At 45.3% G+C, this 26,302-nt stretch overlaps 2 protein-coding genes across 10 annotated transcripts; one reads left to right on the forward strand and one right to left on the reverse strand.

Moving 5' to 3' along the window:
• The first annotated feature begins 44 nt into the window (after positions 1–44).
• LOC118097637 (non-structural maintenance of chromosomes element 3 homolog) lies at positions 45–6,649 on the forward strand. 3 transcript variants are annotated; one of them, XM_088658601.1, is made up of 11 exons: positions 45–233; positions 656–714; positions 1,714–1,821; positions 2,099–2,162; positions 2,496–2,575; positions 3,131–3,225; positions 4,122–4,201; positions 4,285–4,330; positions 4,474–4,536; positions 5,245–5,359; positions 6,131–6,649. In XM_088658601.1, the coding sequence occupies exons 2-11, from the start codon at positions 670–672 to the stop codon at positions 6,209–6,211; spliced, it is 777 nt and encodes a 258-aa protein (XP_088514727.1). In that variant the 5' UTR covers positions 45–233; positions 656–669; the 3' UTR covers positions 6,212–6,649. The 3 variants fall into 3 exon arrangements, with proteins under 3 accessions (XP_088514727.1, XP_088514728.1, XP_034996608.2); XM_088658602.1 differs by having other exon boundaries at positions 45–193; XM_035140717.3 differs by having other exon boundaries at positions 45–103.
• Positions 6,594–25,603, reverse strand: PFKFB1 (6-phosphofructo-2-kinase/fructose-2,6-biphosphatase 1). Of its 7 annotated transcripts, none has more exons than XM_060269236.2 (15): positions 25,401–25,597; positions 19,938–20,063; positions 19,709–19,805; positions 17,442–17,508; positions 17,273–17,347; positions 15,693–15,749; positions 14,520–14,641; positions 13,119–13,326; positions 11,269–11,415; positions 10,602–10,706; positions 10,249–10,378; positions 9,875–9,937; positions 8,721–8,785; positions 8,312–8,449; positions 6,594–7,067 (listed from the first exon to the last, which is right to left on the reverse strand). In XM_060269236.2, the coding sequence occupies exons 1-15, from the start codon at positions 25,465–25,467 to the stop codon at positions 7,008–7,010; spliced, it is 1,527 nt and encodes a 508-aa protein (XP_060125219.1). In that variant the 5' UTR covers positions 25,468–25,597; the 3' UTR covers positions 6,594–7,007. The 7 variants fall into 7 exon arrangements, with proteins under 7 accessions (XP_060125219.1, XP_088514724.1, XP_060125218.1 ...); XM_088658598.1 differs by lacking the exon at positions 25,401–25,597 and adding an exon at positions 25,342–25,387; XM_060269235.2 differs by lacking the exon at positions 25,401–25,597 and adding an exon at positions 21,099–21,869.
• Between the last annotated feature and the right edge of the window lie 699 nt (positions 25,604–26,302).

Below are 26,302 nucleotides of genomic sequence, written 5' to 3' on the forward strand. Positions count from 1 at the left end.
GAAGCCAGGGGGTCGGCAAGCGGCTCGGCGCGCGCATGCTCAGAAGTGCCGAGAGGGAGGGCATCGTGCCGTGCAGCGCAGTTGTGTGCGAGCTGCGGAGGCGGTGAGTTGCGGGCTGGTTGGTGCTCCGGTGGTGTTAGGGGTTTCCTCAGCGAGAGGACCCGGGTCGGGTTCCTGGGCCAAAACGCAGCAAGTGCGGCTCCGCCCCACGCCCGTCTTCTACTCCGGCGTGGGTTGTACCTGTTGGATTGCTGCCTGTTGGGTTGCTGACTCTTTTGCGGGTGGGGCGGCGGCGGATGCTGGCAATCTTAGATATGGGGTGCAGCAGGCTTTCCAGAAGTAGGCGGGTTGCTTTTTTTTGTTATTTCCAGAAATGTCGTAGTCGCCGCTTATCCTAAGAAGGCTAGCCTGTTGAGTTTCTGCCTGTTGCATGATTTCTAAAGGCTCAACGAGCCCTGATTTGCTGTGGGGAGTTGGCAGTGTGTGTTTTGGGGGAGTGGCCGTTTCTAAAGTGGGGAACTGGCAAATATAGCCCTGGACCCCAAGTTTCTACTGGAGTCGGTAGGGGACATGTGCTGGCTTCGTTCATGACAAAGGTAAAGGAGACAACAATACTGTACACCTGCCATAGCTTTCTCTTCCTGTTTCCCACAAGCTCTTGTCGGAGAGATGTCCCACAACAAACGTAGCAGCAAGGGAGCCGGCCCTTCTCAGGTACTGCACATGGACTGACTTCTTGATTTATTTGTATGTTGTAATGTATAGCTCAGGGGTGGCCAACTCCCAAGAGAGACTGATCTACGGTACTCACAGAGTTAAAAACTGGGAGTGATCACCCCCTTTTGGGGGGTTCAGGTCAAAGCTGTTGAGTTTTTTTAAGGAAGGGAAGCCCTGTTTTTTGGGGTTTAGGTCAAACTTGTTGAGCTTCTTTTAGGAGGGAGGGAGGCCCATTTTTGTTTAGGGCTGCAGGTCATAGTTCAGCTTTTTTTAGGGAGGAAGAAAATTTTGGGTGAGCTTTTTTTAGGGGTGCCAGTGATCTAGCAGTGATCTACCACAGACATCCAGTGATCTACTGGTAGATCACAATATACCTGTTGGACGTGCCTGGTATAGCTTATACAGTACTGCCAAACAAAACTAGATGCAGCCCTCCTCCTCCCTCAGACCAAACAGTAGCTTGTAAAAACACCAATCTGCATAAAAATTCAATCAAAAGGTCACAAAGTGCTAGAATGGGTTACTTCCGGGTTTGCCACTCGTGCATGCACGGAAGCACAAACCGCTGTGGCACTTTGCCCTGCATCCTTTTCAGCTAGCGGCTGGGGCTCCAGTACATTTATGCAATTCAGATATGATGGGTGGCATTTGCATGTTGCACTTGCGTTTTACAGAACTTACTGAAACCTTACATGTTAAGCTATATGAAACGTCGTAGCTTTTGAGCAGAGAAATGTAATCCAATTAATAGTACACTCCAATGCATGTTTACTTAGAAGTACGTTCCATTGAGTTCAGTGGGGCTTACAGTCAGATGAATGTGCATAGGATTGTAGCCTTGGTAAGAAATTGCTCAGAGAATGTCAAGCATGTTTATCTCTACATGTGGCTATCACGAGATCAGAGCTGATATCTCCAGAGATGGCCGGCCTGTCTGAATCCCACAGCTGGGTCCCAAAGCCTTTTTAAGAAAACGAATCCTCTTTCCTTACGCAGGCACAGCACATGGGTTCAGATGAAGAAGGCACACTGAGTCAAACGCAGACACCCAGCCCGGTGCGGCGTAACTTGGAGCGACGGCCACAGAATCAAGTGGAACTCAAAGTAAAGGACCCTCTGTGTAAAGCATGTTCTTCCTAGTTTTGTTTCCTGTCGCAGATGTAAGACACTGAAACCCTCCCTGGCAACCACTCAAAATCTTATTCAGCCACGGTTCTGGCTTCTGAGATTGTCCACACACTTTTCAAACAGATTTGCAGTCATAATTCTAGAAAAAAAAATTAAGTGAAGGCTGAAATTCTCAGGTAACTGAATTCTGTGCCCTCAGCATTGCAGCATAGACATAGACCCACCAACTGCCTATGTTGTATTCTCCCTACAGGCAAATGAGCTCGTGCAGTTTTTTCTGTTCAAAGACCAAAAGAAGCTCCCAATTAAAAGGGCAGGTAAGAACAGAACCAATTTGCTTTCGTGCCAGAGATACCCAAATTCTGTTTTCAGGGTGAGATTAAGCAAATTTGTATTTGCACTTCTGCCCTTCTAGAACTACCAGACGTCCTGCCTAGGTCTCCTTGGTTTCCAACCCCTTATGAGTTATTGTGCACATATTTCCAAGTTCTGAAAGCTTTGCTTCAATCAAATATATATCTTTCTAATTGCTAAATATATATATATATATTTAGTGCAGATTTTCTTCAGTGGAATTTTGCTGTGTGTGTGTTTGTGGGTTTTTTTAAATACAAAGTATTTAAATACAAACCTATCTGTCTCCTTTATAGATATTCTGAAACATGTTGTCAAAGACTATAAAGATGTCTTTCCTGAGATCCTCAGACGCGCCAATGGGATCCTTCAGCTGGTGAGAGAGGAATCCATTATTGGTTTGGGCAGAAGTGTGCGACTCCATCCATTTTGCTTTATTTGTGGATTCTCATAAGGCCAGCCTCTCAAAGCAGGACTGCAGAGAAGGTTCCTGCAGTGTCTAGTGAGGCCAAAGCAGTGGCTCTGAAGCTGAAATCGTTTGGTAGACCATTAAAAAGCTAGGAGCATAGCAGAGTTTTTTGTCCTTGAGGTCAGCTTGACTGACGTGCTGTGGCTTGACATGAATATAGGGAGGGAAGAAATGGCAATTTTTGCATAAATTGTAGAGATTGCTTGAATGTGCTTATCTACTCTTAGGCCTTTAGTATATTGTGGAAAATCCAGACCCACAATGAAGGATACTGCAAGTCAGATACCCTTACTCAGTGATTCAAATTCTGAGCAATATAATTTATGCCAGGAATAGATCTGATTAGTTTCTCAATATCTAGCTGTGATTTCTATCTTCTTTAAATGGGATTGTAATAGTGGAAGAGAAAATTGGCCTTTTAGACTCTGGTCTGAATGTATTTATCTTTTTCTGCTTTGTCAGGTATTTGGAATGGAGTTGGTGGAAATTGACCCCAAAAATCACACATACATCGTGATCAATAAATTGCCACCACTGAAACAGAAGAGCTTTGAAGAGTAAGCAGAAGAGGGAAGAGAGTGTGTTCTGGTTCTCTTTTGGCAGTCCCAGCTGAAACGGAAGTGAAATGAAAACCTCTCTTTCTCTTTCCCCTGCTTTGGCCTTGGTGCTATCATCCTGTTCTTTTTCTATTCAGAGAGACATTATGGTTCTACCGAAAGGAAGCACAAGACCAACTCTACCAACAACCATATGATCCCTGACCTAGAATGTTAAATTTCCTCGTCTTTTTAAAAAAGAGCTAGTTCAGGTTCACCATGCCCAACAAGGAACTAATTCCAGTTAATGTTAGCCCCTTTACAAACAGTTTTTTTTCAGCATTCAGAATGTTACAGGCTGCTGTGCTGAAGTGTAAAATATGCTTAAGACTAAGAAAACTTGAAAACACACACACACACACAGGGGGAGTGGAATGTGAAATGATTATTTTTCCCAACTGATTAGGCTTAGAGGTCCCCCCTAGTTTAAAGAGTAAGAAACACATGTAGGAGGATCAACTTGAAGATGACCTAGAAATTGTGTGACGTTCTACCCCAAAATGAACTTAATTTACATTCATTTCACCTGGCAATTAAGGTACTATGCTTTTAGATATAATTCAGAGATTTTTTAAAAAAACTTCTTTGATCTTTGTTAAACTGAACTATTTACAAGCACTGCATTTGACTAAGGCAATATGGAAGTGGTTATGAACACACAAAAAGGAAGTGTTGGTGTGTGATTCTTTGATCCGAGGCCAGCACTATTTCTTCCTTGCAACGTGCATTTTAGCCAAGGCATCAAAACTTAAAGTTAAAAGCATTTGGTTGAGATTGTTTGTTTCTTACTTTATAACCCATGCTTCAATTAGAACACCAAATCCAGTGTTGGGAGACTGAATCTCTCTTTTTTGCAGCAATGAAATCATCTGCAAGATGGGGCTCCTCCTTGCCATTCTCGGCCTGATCTTCATGAAGGGCAACGTAGCTAAAGAATGTGAGTTGCACTCCACTCAGTTCATCCGACTTCCTTGGTAGCCTCAGTTGCAAACTCTCATCTCTTGCTTTCTCTCCATCCAGCTGCTGTTTGGGAGCTGCTGAAGAGGCTGCGAATTGACAGCTCTGGGTATGATTGTCCAGGGGTAGCCATCTGAACCATAGACCCAACCCCTTCAGTGGGTGGAATTACATTTGGGAACTGGGAAAGCAAATAACTCCTTGCTCCTGATACTGTGTACCCTGACAAAATCCCACTCTTAACCGTTCCAGGGGAAGCTACAAGGCATTTGGTGATGTGAAGAAGCTCGTGGCAGAGGAATTTGTCAAGCAAAAGTGAGTCAGGAATTACAAATCTTTCTACATTTTTAGTAGAGAAGAGAAATGTGTTGTACTGGTTTAAGAGTGTTAGGAGACTAGAATCCAGAACTCATGTATTGTTTCTAGTGGCTAAAATGGGGTGGGAGACCAAGACCAAGACCAGATATGTCCTTTAGAGAAGGGAATTGTGATTAGAATACTGTATAGGTTACTAAGGGGTCCTTTCTCTTCATCCTCCTCCAGGAACCAAAAGTATCTGAAGTTCCACTAATTCCCTTCCCTAGGCAGAAATAAAACACAATCTGTGCTCTGAAGTAGCGATGTACAGCTAAATTCCTTGAATCTGCACAGGGTTGTAACAGTGGTTCATTGCATTTGTTCCATGTACGCAAATGTGTGGGATTGAAATCTCTAGTGTGCACAGAACACATTCATGGCAGAAATTGTAGCTTGACTGTTTATAATGTCCTGCTCAGTTTACATGCCCTGGGAGACGTCAGACAATGCTCAGCTGGAGTACAGATACTTTAGCTTTTATCTTTTCTTCTGTTCTCCTGTGATGTGGGGTGATGGCTTTTTCCTACAAAGGATTGTAGCAGTGAATAGACCACTGTATTCTAATATTTTGTTGGAAGTTGCCCAGAGTGGCTGGGGAAACCCAGCCAGATGGGAGGGGTAGAAATAAATAATAATTATCATCATCATGCAATTCTCACTTTCTAGGTACCTGGAATATACTCGCCTCCCACACACTGATCCACCTGAGTTTGAGTTCAGATGGGGACCACGGGCTGTTAAAGAAACCACCAAGGAGGAGGTGTTACAGTTTGTTGCTAAGGTACTAGCCACTTGCTATAAGGCATGGCCAGTCAAATTTTTCCATCGAGAGACTCTCTTGCCTGCAGAGTTTGTGCATGTGGCTGTACCAAAAAAGATCTCAGCCAAATATGTACTTGCAGTAAAACTGTACCCAGCATTAAGAACGCCTGGACTCTGGGATTGGAATAGATGAAAGAAATGTTCCCCTGTTTGTACATCCTGCATGTTTTATCATAGACCATCCTTTTCTGATTTTTTTAAAAATTAAATATTTATGGAGCAGAGAAATGGGCAGAAGGGGGAAAAAGTAAAGGTTGTGAATATGTGGATTATGAGGGTATAGGGGCAAACACTAACTGCAGGGCACTTGCTATTGTTAGCTTTCCTCAGTACTCTTTACTTCTGAGCTTTTCCTAGACATCTTCCAAATGTATTCAGGCTCTTCTCTGCAGTCATAGGGGAAAGCAACTTGCTTGCAAAACATGACATTGGAATGTTAGCTGTTGTGCAGTTTAACAGATCCTATACTGCTTTTTAAAGAGGCACAGTCTGATTTCTAGTTCTTGTGCACAGAATTCCTCTTTTCTCTCCCCACCCCTAAATTATGTTGGCAGCATCTGAGCAGGCAGCAAAGATTCTGATTTCTTGTATAGCTTTCTATTCTGTTCTGTTGTTAGAATGTGGCTTATATTGGATACATGTAATTGAAAATTAATGAAAAATTATTTACAAAAATTAATAATTCTGTTTTTTTCCTAACTGTGTCCATCTGATTCCCTCCCCCAATCAGATAAAGAACAGGGACCCCAAATCCTGGACAAGCCAGTATAAGGAGGCTGAAGCAGACGCCAATGCTGCAGTAAGAAAATAGCTGTTGGATTACAGGGAGTCATCGGAACCCCCAAGTGGAAGTGGGTCTGCAGCCTTCTATGACTACAGCTGGGAGAAGTGCTTTGAGGTTCATTTTATAGGGCTTGGCTCCATATAAAGCACTCTGTGCAGCTTGCTAGGTTTCCTCCAGATGGAGGAAAGATTCCGTAATACACTTGGGTCACTTAATTCTTCAGTTGGATAAGATTTATCCATAAAGAACATGTCTGATTGATGGTTAAGTTCAACATCTTTGTGATGGTTTTTTTTTTTAAAAAAATTGTATGGTTTTATATTGGTCAGGAGAATATGGATCAGAGGTAAAAGTTATACTCTGATATAGAATGTTTCTTTATTTAACTGCCTCTGTAATACGGATAACACACATTGTAAAGAGTGTTTATTCATTAAAACAAAATAAAAATATAGGGCACATTCATTCGGAGCAAATGTTTTTATATCCTATTGAAAATGTAAGCACGTGCTAAACTCTGTCTCGAAATGAAAACAACAGGGCTTAAAATCCAGGCCAATTTTTGTCCCATCCCCACCCACCCCAGTGTTTGCTTACAGCCTTTTTCTTTCTTGGTGAACAGTTTCTGCCAGGGCCTCTCACATCCTATGGCAGGCAATCCTAGACCACAAATTGCTATTCAAGAGGACCACTCACTCAAGGCAGTGTGCAGGCAAAATGGTCCAGAACCCCTGTACCCACCATTATTTCTCTGGGTGGTACTGTGTTGCCTGGATGAGTGCCAGCAGAATGGAAGGTAGGATTCTCTTAATAAGCAGCATGGTTAGTAATGATCTGGCACTGTGCCTAGTGCTTCCTCAGGATTTCTTGCTACATCAACATTCTGCAGAAAGAGAAAGGAAAAGAAGTGCAAGGTGACTGAACGGTGCCTCAAATTAGGAAACAAAGTTAGGGAACTGAACATCCACACCCAATTAAACTATTGTGGTGAAATGGCTCCATTAGAATTGGAGCTATAATGTCTGCACTGCACTCCTCTGTTCTGCCACCTCTGTTTTATCATTTCTTCTAATGTGGACCAATTGCATGATATTTGACAAGACCATTGCACCGCCCCACCTTGCAAATACGATTTTCTTGTGTAATGTGAATTGACCAGCACAATGCAGCCTTGTCTTTAAGGTATTGCCATAATAATCTGCTCCCGTCTCCCAGTATGGGCTTGCCATATATTGGGAAAATTCCTGACACGTCCTGGTTTTGGGGTATAAATAGGGCGTCACGGGGTGGGGTGGGGATTTTGCAGAATCAGCATAATGTCAGGGGAAACCCAGATGGTATGGCAATGCAATGGAAAAAGCAGCGAAAATAGCTCCAGAAATTTAACATCACTATTTGGGGGGGGGAGGTTCCCCAAAAAAGCTCAACAATTTTTGGGTCTTCCTAAAACTTTGCAGGCGTCAGGAATTTTTTGAAATGTGGCAAACCCTGTCCCAGTAGGAAGGAGAAAGAATTGGCTTGGAAAACTACCCACACCTAATTACGTGTGCATGCACATGAAAGCTCACACCAATCACAAACTTAGTTGGTCTCTAAGGTGCTACTGGAAGGAATTTTTTTCTTTTGCTTCGACTGCAGCAGACCTACACGGCTACCTGCCTGTAACTAGAACTAATTAACCAGGTTAGCAAAAGGACTTGGATTTACAGCAAGTGAAGCCAATTAAGGTCGGTGTGTGTGTGTGTGTTAGTATTAGGTTAGTGAGTCAGATGAGGGTAGGCAGCGGTGGAGCAAGCCGATCAGGCGCCTGGGGTGGCATGCGTGTTCTGCGCCCAGGGGCAGGACCAGCCACCTGCAGGGCCTCCGAGGAGTCTGCCTGTCTCCTCCTCCTCAGCTGCCCTACAGCTGAGGGGGAGGAGGCGGGCAGACCATTTGGGGCAGCGCGGAGCCTGCGGGCACCCAAGCCACCGCGTCACTCCCAGGAGAAACGCATGGCTCGGGCGCGCTGCAGGCCCCGCGGTGAGTGCCGCTCAGCGTTTTGTCACCCCCCCCGGGGGCGTGTCACACAGGGCATCCCGCTCCCAGCGTCCCCCCTTCCTCCGCCCCTGAGGGTAGGGGAGTCTTTACCTGAGGGCCAAACAGGCAAGGGGGAGGGGGCCGGCCCAGATCACTCCAGCAGGGTTGTTTGGTTGGCTCAGGGCTGGCCATTGGCACGTTGTGGTGGTGCCGGTACAAGGGGGCCTGGCTAGCTTTGTAGGAAAGATGCTGGGAGTGGGGTGGGAAGATAAGAGGAAAATATTATAGAGGGACAAATATGAGTATGAACAAGGTGGTCTTTTGGAGTGATTTCAGCAGGCAGGACTAAGTGAGCAAAGCCCTCGGTTCTCAACAGCATCACCTGGAGACAAGCTTTATAGCAAGCCACTGCTATGTGGAACTCTTCCAATCACAGCTAAGGTCTTTCAACAGACCCTTTCCAGAGGCTCCAACTAGATCCCGGTTGGGGATATCTCTCCATGGCAGGGTTCCCGCTTACCTGTGGGCGTTCCCGGTGTGTATTCACAGCCTCGATGTTGAGGAAAATCGATTCCACCTCACAACCTGTCCCAAATAACAACCCTATGATTATTGAACATTGATGGATTTACCAAACATTTACCAGGCCACCTGTGCCTTTCTTCAGTTCATGTGAATTTTGCAGTTAAAGGTTGGGCTGGGGCAAACTTCTCGTCTGAAGGGAATAGTTAATTGTCCTAGTTGGAAACTGGGAGACTGACTTAGGTAGCACTAAAAGCTTCCCTTGGCAGCTCAAAGAACATTCTGAGCTGGCAAACAGCACTGCAGAGTCTTGGACTCCCACCATGGCAGTTGTTGGCAGAGCTTTTGCTAGGTTTTTTTTTAAAAAAAAACCTCTCCTTTTATCTGGCCTAGGCTGCTACCCTAGGAGAGTATAGCTGGGAGAGAGTCACCTGGGTGTTGTTGTTTTTTTAAACCAACTTCATTATTTTTAATAGGGCCTGCAAAACTAAGAAGCCTTTCCTGAAGATTTAGATTAAAGTAACAATAGACAAATAGTGAAGGGGAGCAATAGAACGTTCATGGTTTAAAGTTGGCTTGCAAATTCTGGCTTCTTTGTAAGGCCATTGGCCTGATCAGCAGCCTCTTCTTATGTTCTTGTAGTTCTCATTTCACATGCAAAGTCAAGCAATGCAATGTCTGTGTCTGTGGTTAACTGGCTTTATTGTCACATGGAGGGATGAGTTTAAGCAGCAGCAAAGGAGCTCATATGCATCTGGATTTATTAGGCACGCATTTGATTACTTGAAAACAGCCAGTATGTTTGCTTTTAATCTCCCACTGCCACAGTGAAAGAGGGAACATACTGGAAGTGGGGGTAAGTAAATTCTCAGCAGTTTTGGAATGGCATGTTTTAAAGTGGGTAGGGAGGAAGGCTTTTAAAGCACAAGGGATTTTGACAGGTGGGTGGAATTTGGTTGCAACATAGATCCTAATAGGGATCTGGCCCATGGAGCCAAAAAAAGTTCCCCAGCCCCAAATGTGTTTTGGGGGTAAGGTATCTCCCAGCTCTTTCTAAAGCAAATAACCAGGACTTCTGAAATCCACCAGCAGGCCTCCTGCTTGAGGAAGGAGGTACAGTATTGAGTTGTTCTCCTAGATTCAGACACTCACCATAGGCCACGGGTGTGAGCTTGAGAACGGTGTGCAGCGGGCACTTGAGGTAAGGCAGCTCCTCTGGATGGAGAGAGAACAGCAAATGAGACAAAGAGGAGCTCTGAGCAAGGATCCAGCCCCTTACTCAGTCTGTGGAGGGTGGTGTATTGGTGGGGAGAGGAAAACAACAGTCAGCCTCACTAGTGAATACTCCAAATATCAGACTACAAGAGAGAAGTTCCACAATTTTCTGGCAGTGGGGAGGAAATGCTATTTATGGGAGAATGCCCCACTCTGCAGGAGACCGTAGGGACTTGGGCTCAAAACTGCTGTCATACACATGGTATTATATGGGGTGGGGAGCCTGCAAATGCAGAACGGGACTCTGGTACCTGCACTCTTGTCCAAGAAGTAGGCAAGCAAGCATCGCATGACCGCTTGATGGCAGATAACCAGGACGTTCTCTTGTCTCTCCAACTCCATTATGACAGGCTCCAAGCGCTGCACCAGATCCTCGTAAGACTGAGTGGATGTAAGTATTAGGTTACCCAGAGATGCCCTTAGTCCTGGCTTTGGGTCCTAAGGCCCTCCCTCCCTTGAGGAGTTTCATTCCCTGGTTTGCTGCATGCTTCCTCTTCCCAACCAGCTCTTCCCATTGGAAGCCTGAGGTTCCACAGGTCAGTTCCCATGTGTGTGATGTGCTAAGCATGCTCAGCCCCCAGATGCCCCATTGGGCATTCCTTACCTCTCCCTTAGGATAGCGGTACCGATATTTGTCCTGGTCTCGTAGGGCAAACTCTTCTGGGAAGTGGTCCTGGATTTCTTCGTAGGTCATCTCCTCACAGACACCCTGGGGGCGGGAATGAAGTTGGGATATCTGAATTCAGCCTACATTCTTGGCATAAAACAGGAAGTAGCATATATGATGAAGGAAGGAGCTGGGATGTCTAGACTCCCTAGCTTTCTGGGGAGAGAGTGTGCCTAAAAAGGGATTTTGGAACAGGAAGCCATGCCTCCTAGTACAGTGGTGCCTCGTGTAACGAATGCCCTGCTTAACGAAATTTCCACTTAACGAAAGGATTTTTCGAGCGGAGGTTGCCTCGCTAGATGAATTCATTTTACGAAAAATTCGTCTAGCGAATCGCGGTTTCCCATAGGAATGCATTGAAATTCAATTAATGCGTTCCTATGGGCAATAAAAAAAATTAAAAAATGCAATGCATTCCTATGGGATTCGCTAGACAAATTTTCCGTTATAAGAAAAGACCCGTGGAACGAATTAAATTCGTCTAGCCAGGCACCACTGTAGTAGGCAGAGCTGGTGGATTAGGACCAGAGAAGTGCGAGACCCTAGTTCCTAGTTCCCCCACTGTGGGAAGAAGGGATTGTGCTCATTTCCTGTTGGTTCTCACCGCATCAATCTCATTCAGGGCTTTCCACTGCTCGTAGGGAACATGCAGTGCCTCTGCCGTCTGGATGGTGCGCTTCATGTGGCTCGTCCATACCTTGAGGTCACGGATGCACTGGGAGCGGATGAAGCCAGCCAAGGCACAGGCATACTGGCAGGCAGAGAGACAGAACAAGACAGAAGATGGGGAGAAGTGCTGAGGGACAGAGGTTTGCTGTGAGGCAAGAGATTCTCAGAGCTTTTTAGGGTTAGGGTTAGTGAATTTGCGCAAAGTTGAGGGCCAGACACTGCAAGAGCAAATGCACTTCTTTCCGCTATAATGGCAATGAGGAATCCATGCAGAGAGGGGAAAGTGGTGGCAATTGTGTCAGCAAATTTATCACTCAAGCGTGAACAACATCGTCTTGGAGCTCAAGGACAAGTTTTTTTAAAAGCAGTCATGTAAACACTTCCATGTTAAAAATATAAACGGGAGACTGCTCATCAGGAATAACTTGGTTGGAGCTGTAACTGTGGAAACACCAAACAAACCTAGGGTGCAAATAGGTCTGGGAAATGATAGCCTTTATGTGAGGGGTTGTATCCCATGAAGTTGTCCTGTTTGTGCAAGGACTTTCGGTTGCGCAACAGAACCTTCGCTCCATCTCCACCCCCTGTGCATCCCGCCATCTGTTTTGCTGCTTCTGCCAGCTCTCCAGAGCATCTTACGTCGGCGGTGGGGGGAGAGGGAGAACAAGTTCTGTGAAAGTCCTTGCTTTGTTGAATGCAACTGTGCTTTTCCATGAAGCCCGTTGATTGTTAGCATTTTACTTATTTCACTTATGAATCACTTCCCATAAAAAATGATCTAAACATCAATAATAAAAGCATACTTTAAAATAATTTCAAGTCAAATACAGATGAAGACTGGGATTGTCACCGTCATCATCCTTCACTCAAAAGGCTTGTTGGGGGAAAAAAGGTCTTCAGTGGGCACAGAAAGTATCATAGAAATTAGCAGCTGTTTTATTACAGAAAAATTTCAGAAACAGACTGGAAAGAGAAGTTGCTGATTTGCAACTCATTAGCAAGCTTAAAACCATGGAGCCACCTGGAATGAACAAAGACATAGGATTCTTATCTCATTATACATGATCAAGCTTTCCTTAGTACCTCAGCCCTTCCTCCCCCCCCCCCCGCAAGACCAATTGCAGTCATTAACAGTCGTTAACAGTCATCAACAGGTTTACCACTCCTATCAGCCCATCACCTATTCCCATCACCCTCACCCTCTGAATATACATAAGGGTCTGGTGGATTCTGTTTCAGTGTATCTGACGAAGTGTGCATGCACACGAAAGCTCATACCAAAATAAAAATTTAGTTGGTCTTTAAGGTGCTACTGAAGGAATTTTTTTATTTTGTTTCGACTCAGACCAACACGGCTACCTACCTGTAACCACCAAAGTTGTTGAACTTTTTTTTTTTTTTACAAAAATGCCAAAAAACCCACGATTTTTCAATTGACGCCTAAGATCCAGGACGGAGTGCTGCCTTTCAGAAATTCCCCCAGGCGTCAATTCAGCCTTTGAAATCCCAGTAATGTCTGGGAAAATCCAGACATATGGCGGCCCTAATGCCACCAGTAATGGGACGTATGCCATTTCTTACTGCTTTACCCAGATACGATTCTACTAGCTTTCCCAGTTTAGTTTGGGGGAAGCTGAAAATGGACCCGTCAACAAGGAGAAATCAACAGGGAAGGTTGTTCCAAAATAGCAGTGACGGTGCTTCCGTCCTTCTTTAAACACAGGAATTCACAGTAAGAAAAACCTGTGTTTTGCCTTTTGATTGGCAGGTAGGGTTCTGCTGTACCTGTGTGCCGCGCTCAGACAGTCCAGAATCGCCCCCAATGCGGCCCCGCAGGTTGAGCTCGCTCTCCCCATGCCGACTGAGGTAGATGGAGCGGGGCGTCACGTGGATATTCATCAGGTAATAGACTGTGCGGCTCTGTACATGGTCCTGAACCTGGTTCACCAGGTACCGACTGCCAACGTTGAAGATTTTGATGTAGGACAGGGACCTGTGGATGTTGAGTGGGAGAGGGTGAGATTAGAAGCCCTTGCAGTCCATGTGAGAGCCTGCTCCTTGGGGAATTCTATGCTGCTCATTCATTCCGTAATAAACTTACGGAATTTTATACGACAGGATAATACTGAGTAGCTTACACAACGCAAATGACTATTAGCCATGATAGCCAAAGATTGACTCTGTGTACAGCAGCAGATCTGTGAATACAAAGTGCTGAGAACAGCAAAAGGCAACTGATGCCATGCCCTGTTTATGAATTCCCTGAGGAATCTTGGGGAGCAGAATACTAAACTTTGGTGTATGAGATAGTCAAGAATCATAGAATCATAGAGTTGGAAGAGACCACAAGGGTCATCCAGTCCAACCCCCTGCCAAGCAGGAAACACCATAAAAGCATTCTTGACATATGCCTGTCAAGCCTCTGCTTAAAGACCTCCAAAGAAGGAGACTCCACCACACTCCTTGGTAGCAAATTCCACTGCCGAACAGCTCTCACTGTCAGGAAGTTCTTCCTAATGTTTAGGTGGAATCTTCTTTCTTGTAGTTTGAATCCATTGCTCTGTGTCCGCTTCTCTGGAGCAGCAGAAAACAATCTTTCTCCCTCCTCCATATGTCATCCTTTGATATATTTGAACATGGCTATCATATCACCCCTTAACCTTCTCTTCTCCAGGCTAAACATACCCAGCTCCCTAAGCCGTTCCTCATAAAGCATCGTTTCCAGGCCTTTGACCATTTTGGTTAAGTAAGAACCAGTAAGAGAGCGGGGCGATGGCTGCACGCTGCCCTGCATCTGGTATGAGGAAAGGTAGTATAAACATGTTTTAAAACAGAGTAAATAGTTTGATAAATGGCTATAATCATGGCAGCTTAGTAGAGCCTCCATGTGCCAAGCAGTATACTTCTTGAGAACCAGATGCTGTGGGAAAACAGGAGAAGTCCATCTGAACCCAGCAAGGCAGTTCTTGTATTATGTTTTTACTTATAATGGAAGGCCCATAGTTATTTTCAACCTTTTGTACACCCCTATGAGTGGCTTGCTGCTGCTGCTGCTGTTTATAGACGGTTGAAATCCTCTTTGCTGCAAATTCAGACTCCCAGCAAGTTTGGTATATGGAATGCACACAGCCTTCCCACCCCTTTGCAAGGCAGGCCTTGCAAGCAGTGGCAGAACTGCCTTCTCACCTGTCCAAGTCGTCATCGAGTGGCTGGTAGGTTTTCTGGTAGCACTCGATCCGCTTGAGAAAATCCTCCACCACTTCATCTCGGTTGCAGTCCTTATAGTCAGGGCTGGTCAGCTTCACTTGCTGTGGGTGATGTGAGGAAGCAAAACAGCAAGGCAAGACAAGGGTGGAGAAGGACACACACACAGAGAGAGAGAGAGAGAGAGAGAGTGAGTGAGTGAGTGAGTGAGTGTCAGGCTGGATCCATATTGGTGTAAGCTTAAGAAGAGTGTGTCAGGCTGGATCCATATTGGTGCATGCTCTAGTTATCTCCCGCTTGGACTACTGCAATGCGCTCTACGTGGGGCTACCTTTGAAGGTGACTCGGAAACTACAACTAATCCAGAATGCGGCAGCTAGACTGGTGACTGGGAGCAGCCGCCGAGACCACATAACACCGGTCTTGAAAGATCTACATTGGCTCCCAGTACGTTTCCGAGCACAATTCAAAGTGTTGGTGCTGACCTTTAAAGCCCTAAATGGCCTCGGTCCAGTATACCTGAAGGAGCGTCTCCACCTCCATCATTCTGCCCGGACACTGAAGTCCAGCACCGAGGGCCTTCTGGCGGTTCCCTCGTTGCGAGAAGCCAAGTTGCAGGGAACTAGGCAGAGGGCCTTCTCGGTGGTGGTGCCTGCCCTGTGGAACGCCCTCCCAACAGATGTCAAAGAGGAAAACAACTACCAGACTTTTAGAAGACATCTGAAGGCAGCCCTGTTCAGGGAGGCTTTTAATGTTTAATAGATTACTGTGTTTTATTTTTCTGTTGGAAGCTGCCCAGAGTGGCTGGGGAAACCCAGCCAGATGGGCGGGGTATAAATAATAAATTATTATTATTATTATTTATTATTATTATTATTATTATTATGAATGATGGTGTCGATCCTCTCTTGCCAGTAGGATAGCTGAAAAAGGATGCTAGGCTTGGGATGCTGTGCTTCACTGAAGGCAGGGCTCACAAGCACTTAGCCCCATTTTCAGTGCCAGAGAAATTCATTTCAGCTCACATTTTAATGTGAACCTATCTGGTCACCATTCCGCAACCCATGCTTGCACTGGAACACAGATGCCCTTGGGACATTAACACTTCTCTAAGCATTGCCACTGATCTGGTGCAAATGAGAAGAGAGGTCTTACCTTGATATTCTCCTGGATGATATCAGGGTCATCGCAGACAGATTCAATGAAGAAGACCTGTAGTGACAGAGGGATATGTCATGACAGGAGAAGGTATGTGGCAGGCAAGCAGCTGCCATCAGAATAGTTTTCTTTTGGTGGCTGGAGCAAGATGGCCGCTTCCCGCCTCCCCAGAGAATATGAAGGAGTACAAAGTGGCAGAGTTGCTACTGGTGAGCAAATTTTACAGGTTTTTGTAGTGCTTTTAAAAAGTCTTCAAAGTCTATTTGACCAGAGATGACAGTGCAAAGTAAGAAAGTACAAATATACCCAGGAAACAACATCTCTATCGTATTCATTTCAATTATTGGGGGGGGGGGGGAGACCATGTCTCCCATTTTCATTAACACATGCTGAGATTTCAACACAAACGTTGGTTTTGGATGCAGAGTTGTATCTATAAGGATCTCAGGTTTTGACTTTTATGCTTGCAGATGTCTCATTGTGGTTGTAGCGACATGTTCTTCATTGTGCAAATAGCATCATATTTTTTTTTATGGGGGATACCTGTTATCTCTTCCTTTTCCCCATACTGCTCTCTAACCAAGGGCATTGCTTGGTACTTAAGGGTACTTATGTTATGTTACTGGCATAACATAAATTTACATGTACTAATTTATATGAATAGGTGTCTGGGAAAATAAGTGAGTGGCTAGGGTCTCACCAGAACCACACTTTCTAATTTGCCAAGCTGCTGCTGCTGCTGCTGGTGTGTGTGTGTGTGTGTGTGTGTGTGTGTGTGTGTGTGTGTGTGTTTGTGTGTGTGTGTGTGTGTAAAATGTGGCAGGAGATCTGGGGCTCTCTGAAAAAGACCCCCGTCATCCACTAACAGTGAATGAGCAGAGGTATGCCCATCAAGCAAACCCTTAGTTTTCATAATCCATTCTGTATAAATTTTGTATAAATTCATTCTGATAAAAAATACAATTAAAAAAACATTCCTACAACTTTAAAAACCTCTAAAACAATTAAAGCCCAATAAAACATCCAAAATGAATTTAGGAACAGATGTAACCAAATTATGTATCCAGATAGGCCTGCTGAAACAGAAAAGCTTTCAGCAGATGTCTAAAATGGAACAGTGGTGCCTGCCTGATATCAATAGGCAGGGAGTTCCAAACATAGCTGTCAGGTTCTTCCTTTTTTTAAGGGAAATTCCCTTATGCTGAATAGGCTTCCTCACGAGAAAAGGGAAAACTTGACAGCTTTGGTTCCAAAGTGCCGCCACCGCCACCTTAAACGAATACTGTACAGTACTCCAAAATGCAGAATTTAGAACCCGAGTTCCCTTCACCCACATCTTTTGGCACAGGGGACTCTGACTAAATCCTCTGCCTATGGGCTGCTCACTTGACTGACATCTGAAGGCAGCCCTGTTTAGGGAGGCTTTTAATGTTTAACAAATTAGTGTATTTTAATGTTTCTGTTGGAAGCCGCCCAGAGTGGCTGGGGAAACCCGGCCAGATGGGCGGGGTATAAATAATATATTATTATTATTATTATTATTATTATTATTATTATTATTATTATTAACTGCTTACTTTGTAGCCATTCTCCTTGGCAAACTGCAGGATGAGGGTTCGCCGTTCCCGTGTGGTGTTGGTGGCATCAAAAACCTAGGCAAGGGAAAAGCAAGGCAGTGGAACAAGCGTGCAATCTAAAGAACAGGGGGTGAACTCTTAAGAGTGATTTAGGCTTTTGCCTCCTTACCGCAACTTGTCCCTCTTCCACACTCAGATAGGTCTGGACATCCCGAAGGGCTGCTAATGCACACTGTCTGTGGGCGAATATGAGGAGAAGTGAAAACTCACCTCCAGACTTGTGTAAAAGTAACCCACCTTTCATTTTTATATGGCACTTCAGAGCATTCAAAGCACTCCACAGTCCTCACGACACCATTGCAAGGTGAGCCAGTACGTATTATGGGGAACAAAGGGTGGCCTGCTGATGTGCAGAGCTGGGGAACCGATGGTCCTACAAATTTAACTGGACTACAAATACCAAAAGAAGATGAAAAACTATTTCTGTATGCGACAACAGCGGCCAGAGGTTTGATAGCTCAAGGATGGAAACATCAAGATCTGCTGCAAGATTCCACCTAAACATTAGGAAGAACTTCCTGACAGTAAGAGCTCTTCGACAGTGGAATTTGCTACCAAGGAGTGTGGTGGAGTCTCCTTCTTTGGAGGTCTTTAAGCAGAGGTTTGACAGGCATATGTCAAGAATGCTTTGATGGTGTTTCCTGCTTGGCAGGGGGTTGGACTGGATGGCCCTTGTGGTCTCTTCCAACTCTATGATTCTATGCTGACTACCGAGGAATGGCAAACAAAGATGGTAGAGTACGCAGAATTAGCCAGGCTGACGGGACGAATTCGTGAGCAGGATGACCAGACGTTCCAAAAAGACTGGAAGAAATTTATAACTTACCTTGAGAAAAACACTGTTAACATATAAGAACACTGGCAGGTCTGAGATAAACCTTACAACGTATAATTGATGGAGCATTCTATATGAGATTATAGAAAGAATCATGTATAGATATGAACAGTATGATGATATAAATCAATGTGTAAATATTATAGTGTGGAAACAAGAAAACCTGAAGAGGGGTAGAGGGAAGTGGTAATCCTGAGAGTTTTAGGTTACTAATATTGTAAGAATGTATAAATATATAATATGAAAATCAATAAAAACAATTGCCAAAAAATATGTAACTGGACTACAACACCCATCATGCCTGACAAATGGGCCATGCTGGCTGAAGATGATGGGAGTTGGAGTCCAAACACCAGGAGGGCCACACGCTCCCCACCTCTGACCTAGACCTAGCATGTTCACAGTGAAAGCGAAAACTTTGTAAGAAGTTGCAACTTAGCCATTCCATTCCACTAGCTCTCTGCCATTATTTACATTTATACAATTTAATGCACGTTTGGGGCTGATGGGAGTTGTAGTGAAAGATGGCTGGATGATCCCTGGTATGGGAAGGCTGTCCTGTACTCAGCCCTCCAGCGGGTGCTCTGAACTGGCTCAGATGGTCCTTGCCTCCTCCTTGCTTCTGTTGTGCATTCCACCTGGGGATTCGGCACTGAGTCTTATCTTCAACCTAGCCTTGTGGCATTTTTTAATTTCATTTTAATCTTGGCTCTTTCTATTGTTGCTTCTTGTTACTCACATCTGCAGCATAGCTTCGGGCAAAGGGGGAAAAGTTGGGCATGTTTCTCTCCGGCATTGAAAGACACTGTTTGAAAGGATTATGTAGGAATGTGGCAGACAGGGTGAGGGTATAAAAAAACAGCACCAAAGTCCGCTGCTGGCGTTTGACACTGAAATGCTTCTAGCTTATCACTTGGCAGCAGTGAGAAGCCTTGCTGGCCAGGTTCAAAGGCAAATGTAAGTTCTGGGATCCTGTGGAGTCTGAGCTGTGGTGATCTGCTATATACAGCACTCTGAGGGGTGGGAAGCCTGTGGCCCTGCGGAGGTCATTGGACTATAATTCCCCTCACTCGTGACCACCGGCCATCTTGGCTGGGGGTGATGGGAGATGCAGCTGGACAACATCTGGGTGGCGGTATACAGATTCTCTACCTTTCGCTACTAAAACTACAGGGGTACCTCTACTTACGAATAACTCTACTTACCGTATGAATTTTTCTACTTACAAATGGAGCTCCGTCCGCCATCTTGGATGCGGTTTAGATAGGATTTTTTCTACTTATGAATTTTTAGATAGCGTTGCTTCGACTTACGAATTTTTTCTCCCAATGCATTCCTATGGGATTCAACCTACAAATTTTTTCGACTTACAAATGTGTGTTCGGAACGCATTAAATTCGTAAGTAGAGGTACCACTGTACTTCTGCCTTTATGAGCATGCCAGTTTTACTCTTGTGCCCCTCGATGTGCCTTTCACCATCGTATAGTGCCTTGCTTCAGCTTCTCCACCCTGTCAAAAATTAGATGGGAGAATTCCTCACCTCCGGATCTGCATGGCCTCTTCATTGTCGGGTCTGAAAAACTCGTAATTCTTGTAGGTCTGGACGGCTTCACGGCGATACTGCCCAACGTTGAACACTGGGGAGATGAAGACTAGAATGGGCTGGGGCTCTTCAAGGAGTCCCCCTGCCCCAGGAGTGTGTTCAGGAGGCTTCCCCCTCCAATCTAAGCTTCCACCCACCCTGAACAAACCCCCTTTCCCACCATTACCTTTAGTGGGGGTCCCGATCCAGTTGAGGTAGCGGGTGAGTTTTTTGGAGATGTAGGTTTTTCCTCGAGCAGGCAAACCCACCATGATCACCATGGTTGGTGAATTGGTGAACTGTGGCACGGAGGCTGTAGAGAGAGGCAGAAAGAGGGACTGATGTGCCATGTTGCCGGGGGGGGGGGGGAGAGGAAGACTCTGAAGCCAGAGAGCGTCCGCAAAACCTCGGGATCTGCCGAAGCTTCAGTACCCTACCTCAGACTTTTGCATCTTTTTCTACACTAGTAGAAAAAGGGACCCAGGTGGCGCTGTGGTTAAACCACTGAGCCTAGGGCTTGCTGATCAGAAGGTCGGCGGTTCGAATCCCTGTGACGGGGTGAGCTCCCGTTGCTTGGTCCCAGCTCCTGCCAACCTAGCAGTTCGAAAGCACGTCAAAATGCAAGTAGATAATTAGGAAGCGCTACAGCGGGAAGGTAAATAGCGTTTCCATGTGCTGCTCTGGTTTGCCAGAAGCGGCTTTGTCATGCTGGCCACATGACCTGGAAGCTATACGCCGGCTCCCTCGGCCAATAATGCGAGATGAGCGCGCAACCCCAGAGTCAGTCACGACTGGACCTAATGGTCAGGGGTCCCTTTACCTTTACTACACTAGTTATAGTCCATGAATTCTAGCATTCCTAGAATCACCAGAGGCCTTTGAGCAAAACAAGACCACAAGGGAAGCCTTATGCCCTAGGCAGTTCTTTTACCCACCTGCCATTGATCCTGGATGAACTGGGGGGGGGTGCACATTGGGACAGAGACAGCGCCTGCATACACACACCATACATTAAAAGCACATGGCTTTCCTCCAAAGAATCTTGGGAACTGTAGTTCACCCCGCACAGAGCTACAATTCCCAGCACCTATAACAAACTACAGTTCCCATGATTCTTTAAGGGAAGTCAGGTGTGCTGTGTGCACAGCCAGGGTCTCTTCTTCACCAGAAGTTAGGCTGATGTCAGCCCGTTCGTTACATACAAATATTGCCCTGTCTACATTTCCCTCAAGTTAAAAGGCTGTTCCTCAATCAAGCTAATTCCTCCGGCCTGGTGCTGAATAAAATAGATCCTGGCCTTCTTCAGGGAGAAAGAACCCACATCGGAACAGAACAGATCCCAACTCACATCCCCTGCGTTGCTGCAGGCGGTTGCTGGTGCGGGGAATCCATACTTTCTGCAGGGGAGTCTGAGTGAGTTCCCCAAACGCTCCAGACATCCTGCTGATCGCCTACTTGTTCTCCAAAACTGGACTGTCTGCTCTTGCCGGAGGCTCCAGATTACTGATTGTCATGTGTGTGTTTGTGTATGCAAGCAAAATAGGTTCAGTGTAGGACAGTTTGGCCATTGAACTCCCACCGCTGTGTACACTAGAGATAAATTGCAGATAACGTCGGCCCAAAATCACTTTACTATTAGGGAGAAAGTTCCTTGCTGTTCTTAACATTTGCTAGTCTAGGGAGCTGGTAACATCAAGAAATGGAAGCTCTCCGCTCTCCTCCCCCCCAAAAAAAACCCCCAATGCCGTTCCCCTGCCTTCCTGATCCATTCTGTTCTTCTGAACTGATGCTATGTAAGAGCTGGCACCTCCCAAGGTCAGAGACCCCATATCCCAGTTTTACAGAGTGGTTAGCTAATACCGCTATGGAATTTTGCCCTTAGGGATGGATCCAGGGCACTATGCAACTAGGGCGTCCTGCTAAAAGAAGCTTATGCAAGGACTTCTGCTAACATAACAGGGTTTCCCCCTCTTCTCTTCCTATGTCCCCAAAATTGGTTGTGTGGCGGCTGGGAGAACCCCCAGAACAGCCCAAGAGGGGGGGAATGGGGCTGGTTCTGCCTGGCAAGTTGAAATACTTGTGCTGAAGGAACAATTCCCATAGCGCTACTACCTTGAATTCCTCCCAGAATTCCCACAAATAGAATAACCTTTTTAAAAGTGCCAGTTTGCATAATTTAGTGACAGTTTTCTTTTGTAGATTTTGAATTAAAATTCTGTTTAAATGACAAATTATGAAACACGAAGAAACAACAGACAGAGGACTATGAATAGTGGTCAGTAACTACATTACATTAAATCCCAGCCTCCCTGTCCAGTAAATGAAATCTTTATCAGTTTTCTATGTTTTTAGTAAAATTTGCCAACCTATTTTCCTTTACAGCTGTACAGACTTACAGCAGTGTTTGTCAAACTTGGGTCTCCAGCTGTTGTTGGACTACAACTTCCATCATTCCTAGCTAGAAGGACCAGTGGTCAGGGACAATGGGAGTTGTAGTCCAACAACAGCCGCAGACCCAAGTTTGACAAACCTTGGATTACAGGCTTGTTTTTCTAAATAAATAAGTAAATCAAAGCAGAGAACTTCAGGCTTATGCACAAGCGGTAGATTCAATTCTGTGCTGCCTGTTGATGCGATCACAAGCATGCAGATTTCCATAGACCCCACCACATCCAATTCCTCTTAAAGGACAAACCTGACCATGCTAACACCAAGACAGCACCAACTAACTTGTTTTCCTGGCTTTTTGAGACAGAAATGCAGGGCTTAAGTTCAGTGAGGGTGGGGAGAATGGATGACCTTGAATCAGTACTGGAACCAGCGTCAGAGTCAGCTTGTATGCTCGACCCAGGAAGGTGTATGCCATGGACCCCCATGCCAAAGTGCCAGATTCTGGGGCAAGGTGGAAAGTTTTCAATTCCTGGTGAGATGCAGACATCTTGCTGGTTTATTGAAGGGCAGGGGTATGTACTAGAGCTGGAGGCTTACAGTAGGTGGCACTGTAGAGCAGCCTTTCTCAACCTTGGATTCCCAGATGTTGTTGGACAATAAATAATAATAATAATAATAATAATAATAATAATTTATTTATACCCCGCCCATCTGGCCGGGTTCCCCCAGCCACTCTGGGCGGCTTCCAACAAAATATTACAATACAGAGATCCATCAGACATTAAACATCAAACATTAAAAGCTTCCCTAAACAGGGCTGCCTTGAGATGCCTTCTAAAGGTCTGGTAATTGTTGTTCTCTTTGACCTCTAGTGGGAGGGCATTCCACAGGGTGGGTGCCACTACCGAGAAGGCCCTCTGCCTGGTTCCCTGTAACTTGGCTTCTCGTAGCGAGGGAACCGCCAGAAGGCCCTCGGCGCTGGACCTCAGTGTCCGGGCAGAACGATGGGGATGGAGACGCTCCTTCAGGTATACTGGACCGAGGCCGTTTAGGGCTTTAAAGGTCAACACCAACACTTTGAATTGTGCTCGGAAACGTACTGGGAGCCAATGTAGGTCTTTCAGGACCGGTGTTATGTGGTCTCGGCGGCCGCTCCCATCATCCAAAGCCAGCAGGGGCAACAGTCAGGGATGATGGGAGTGGTAAGTCCAACAACATCTACCCAAGGTTGAGAAAGGTTGTTGTAGAGCAGGCATGTCCAAAGTTTTGGGGGCCTAATCCGGCCTGCCGGTCGGTTTAATCCAGCCCCTTTGACAGTTTATTTTGTGGGGAAAACATCCTAAAAAACCCTCAACAACTTAAATCCTTAAAAAAGCTCAATAACTACTCAAACCCTAATAAAAGCTCAACAACTTCAATCCTAAAAAAAGATTGGCCCTTTGGTCGGCCCCCACGGCCCTTCAGTTCATCAAATCTGGCCCTCTTTGAAAAAAGTTTGGACACCAGTTGTAGAGAATTATAAGAAGTGGTTTTCAAATGGTGCCTCTTGAGAAGCAACTAGAAGCAGCCATAAACTCATAGGAGGGGGAGAAGCCGACCTTCTCTATTCTGTTGAGAGTTCTAAATTTGCTAAGCACCTGGGCATCAACTAAATAAAAGCTATAATGTATGGGAAAGGTTTTTTTATTTTTAAAAAAGTGCAGCTGTAGATTTCCAAGAGCGGGTGGATACAGGGCACCTGGATGCAGGCTACAAAGAATAACCTTATCTACCATTGTTTGCTTTTTTGCTCTAATTTGCTTCATCAAGTGTATATTGTTTTGCTAACATTTCCTAGGGACAATGAGAGATAAACAAGCCGACTTCTAGAAGAGCTGATATGAGATCAGAGTGCAGGATCTTATAAATAATTAACACAGCTGACATTTTGCAAAACATGAACACTCCTCCAAAAAAGAAGGTAAAATCCCCAATAAAACAGTCCAATGTTTAACCTTAAATAATGCATTAGTATGTTTTGTTGCTGCTTTGCTTCTGACATCATTAAGAACACCACCTGAAATTATTAAAGTTTTAAATGCATAGATTAAATCAGTGTTTCCCAAAGGGCAGATTTTGGACTACAATTCCCATCATCCTCGACCACTGGTCTTGCTAGCTAGGCATGATGGGAATTGTAGTCCAAAACAACTGGAGACCCAAGTTTGGGAAACAATGGTTTAGAGCAGGCATCCCCAACCTTTGGTCCTCCAGATGTTTTGGACTACAATTCCCATCATCCCTGACCACTGGTCCTGTTAGCTAGGGATCATGGGAGTTATAGGCCAAAATATCTGGAGGGCCGGAGGTTGGGGATGCCTGAATTAAATCTTACTTAATCCCACCCTTGGCAGGGAAGGAAGGAACGTGGGCAAAAAGTTACAAAGGAGACCCATCAGGAACAGAGACCGCAATCCACAGATGGTCACATTGACACCATACAATTCCCAGCACATTCAACTGACTACGGTTCCCAGAATTCCCCACGACTGTTAAAGTAATGTAAGAGTTCTTTAACTGTATGGTGTGGATACAATCAGGGCTTGTGCAAGAATAATATCCCAGGGGATAGTGTACCCTAAATTGATAACAACAAGCTGCAGATTCTCACAGAATATGTTCCACTAGATGGCCACATGGCAATAATAAAAATGGGCAAAGCGAAAGCAGACTTTCACCAGAGTGAGCACAAGCTCCTTGGGGATTCAAATAAATACATTGACAACACAGCATCCAGTTTATTGGACTCCTGTGTTCCACACAGGGATGATCATTTTGAGCATGCCCATTTCAACATAGGTTACACATTGCATAACGCAGCTTAGCAAATTCTCTGCATGATAAGCATTTCAGCAAGATGTGCAGACAACTCTCTTCAGCCTGCTGTAGCTTGCATGTGTGCTAGGCCAGGAAATACAATATACCTTATACAACTCAAGGATAAACACTGTGGGCTTTGATGGGGGTTAACGGCAAGGACAGAAGAGAAAGGGAAGGGAACCAAGCAGTTTCCCAGAGCATTGGACAACTCCCACCAGGGTTAAGAACTCCCCATCTTCCCACACTAGAAATAAAGGATCATTGCAGGTTTGTCATGCTTGAGCCCCTAAATGGACAGTTAAAGGACACCCTAGCTGTTCTTGAACTGCTTAGACACCCACCCAACGTCTTCTTAGAACTCGTGTCTGTCATCCTGACTGCCGACTGGGACATGCCCTACCTGGGATTTTGACATGTTTTTCCTCCATTGCTGATCGGTCTCCCTTATCTTCTAGGAGCCGTGACATTGGGGGATCTGCCGGGTCACTACAGCAAGGAGGATTTCCCTCGGGGTCAAGTTTCGTGCTGCTGGGGTGTCATTCAAAGCAGCTGCTCAGCCAGAGGCAAAACAATCCGGGGAGTCTTTCTAAAAGAAGCCATGTGGCCTTGACGGAAAGGTCAGCACTAATATTATCCCTGCAGCTGGAGGAAGGAGGAGGAGACAAGGCTTGGGAGTATGAGACAAGGCCATGGCCTGGCTCAGAGAGGAGCAGGGTGTGTGTGTGTGCTGCAGGCAATCTTTTAGGACTGAGAGTTGATTAAAATAATTGCAGCTATTTCATGTAGCTTAAGCAATCAGGGATCCTTCATCAGGGCAAACATGCAGCCTTCTCCATATCTGGGGAATGTCTGGATTTGTTAAAGAGCCTAGTGCCTGTTGTTAGGGCTGCCAGATGTTATTTATTTCAGAACTGAGTGTCAGGGCCAAACTACAGTTGATTGAATCTACTGATATTGATTGTTGCTGTTTTATAATCTTAAAGTAGCTGGGGGTAGGGGTGTTGGGGAGTATATAGAAGGGATCTAAGCATTTCCCCCAGCTGGAATTCCCACCCAGCCACCCCGAAACAGAAATTAGCCTGACTTTTTACCCAAGGAAAATTTATAGCAGCTTGGGGAAGTGGGGTGATTTTGATCAGGGAAGCAGCAAGGGGGACAACTTTTAATGTTTCCTTCCCCAAGTATTGCTGCCCCCCATCCAATTCAGTCCAGAACAAAGCTGCCAACCCTAATTAAAACATACACACAGAGAAAACATGGATCATGTGCAGTTTCTCATTTTAAAACTCAGTTAAATCATAG

This window comes from Zootoca vivipara, chromosome 15 (assembly GCF_965207765.1).
Source record: "Zootoca vivipara chromosome 15, rZooViv2.hap1.1, whole genome shotgun sequence".
In the NCBI taxonomy this organism is placed as follows: domain Eukaryota; kingdom Metazoa; phylum Chordata; class Lepidosauria; order Squamata; family Lacertidae; genus Zootoca; species Zootoca vivipara.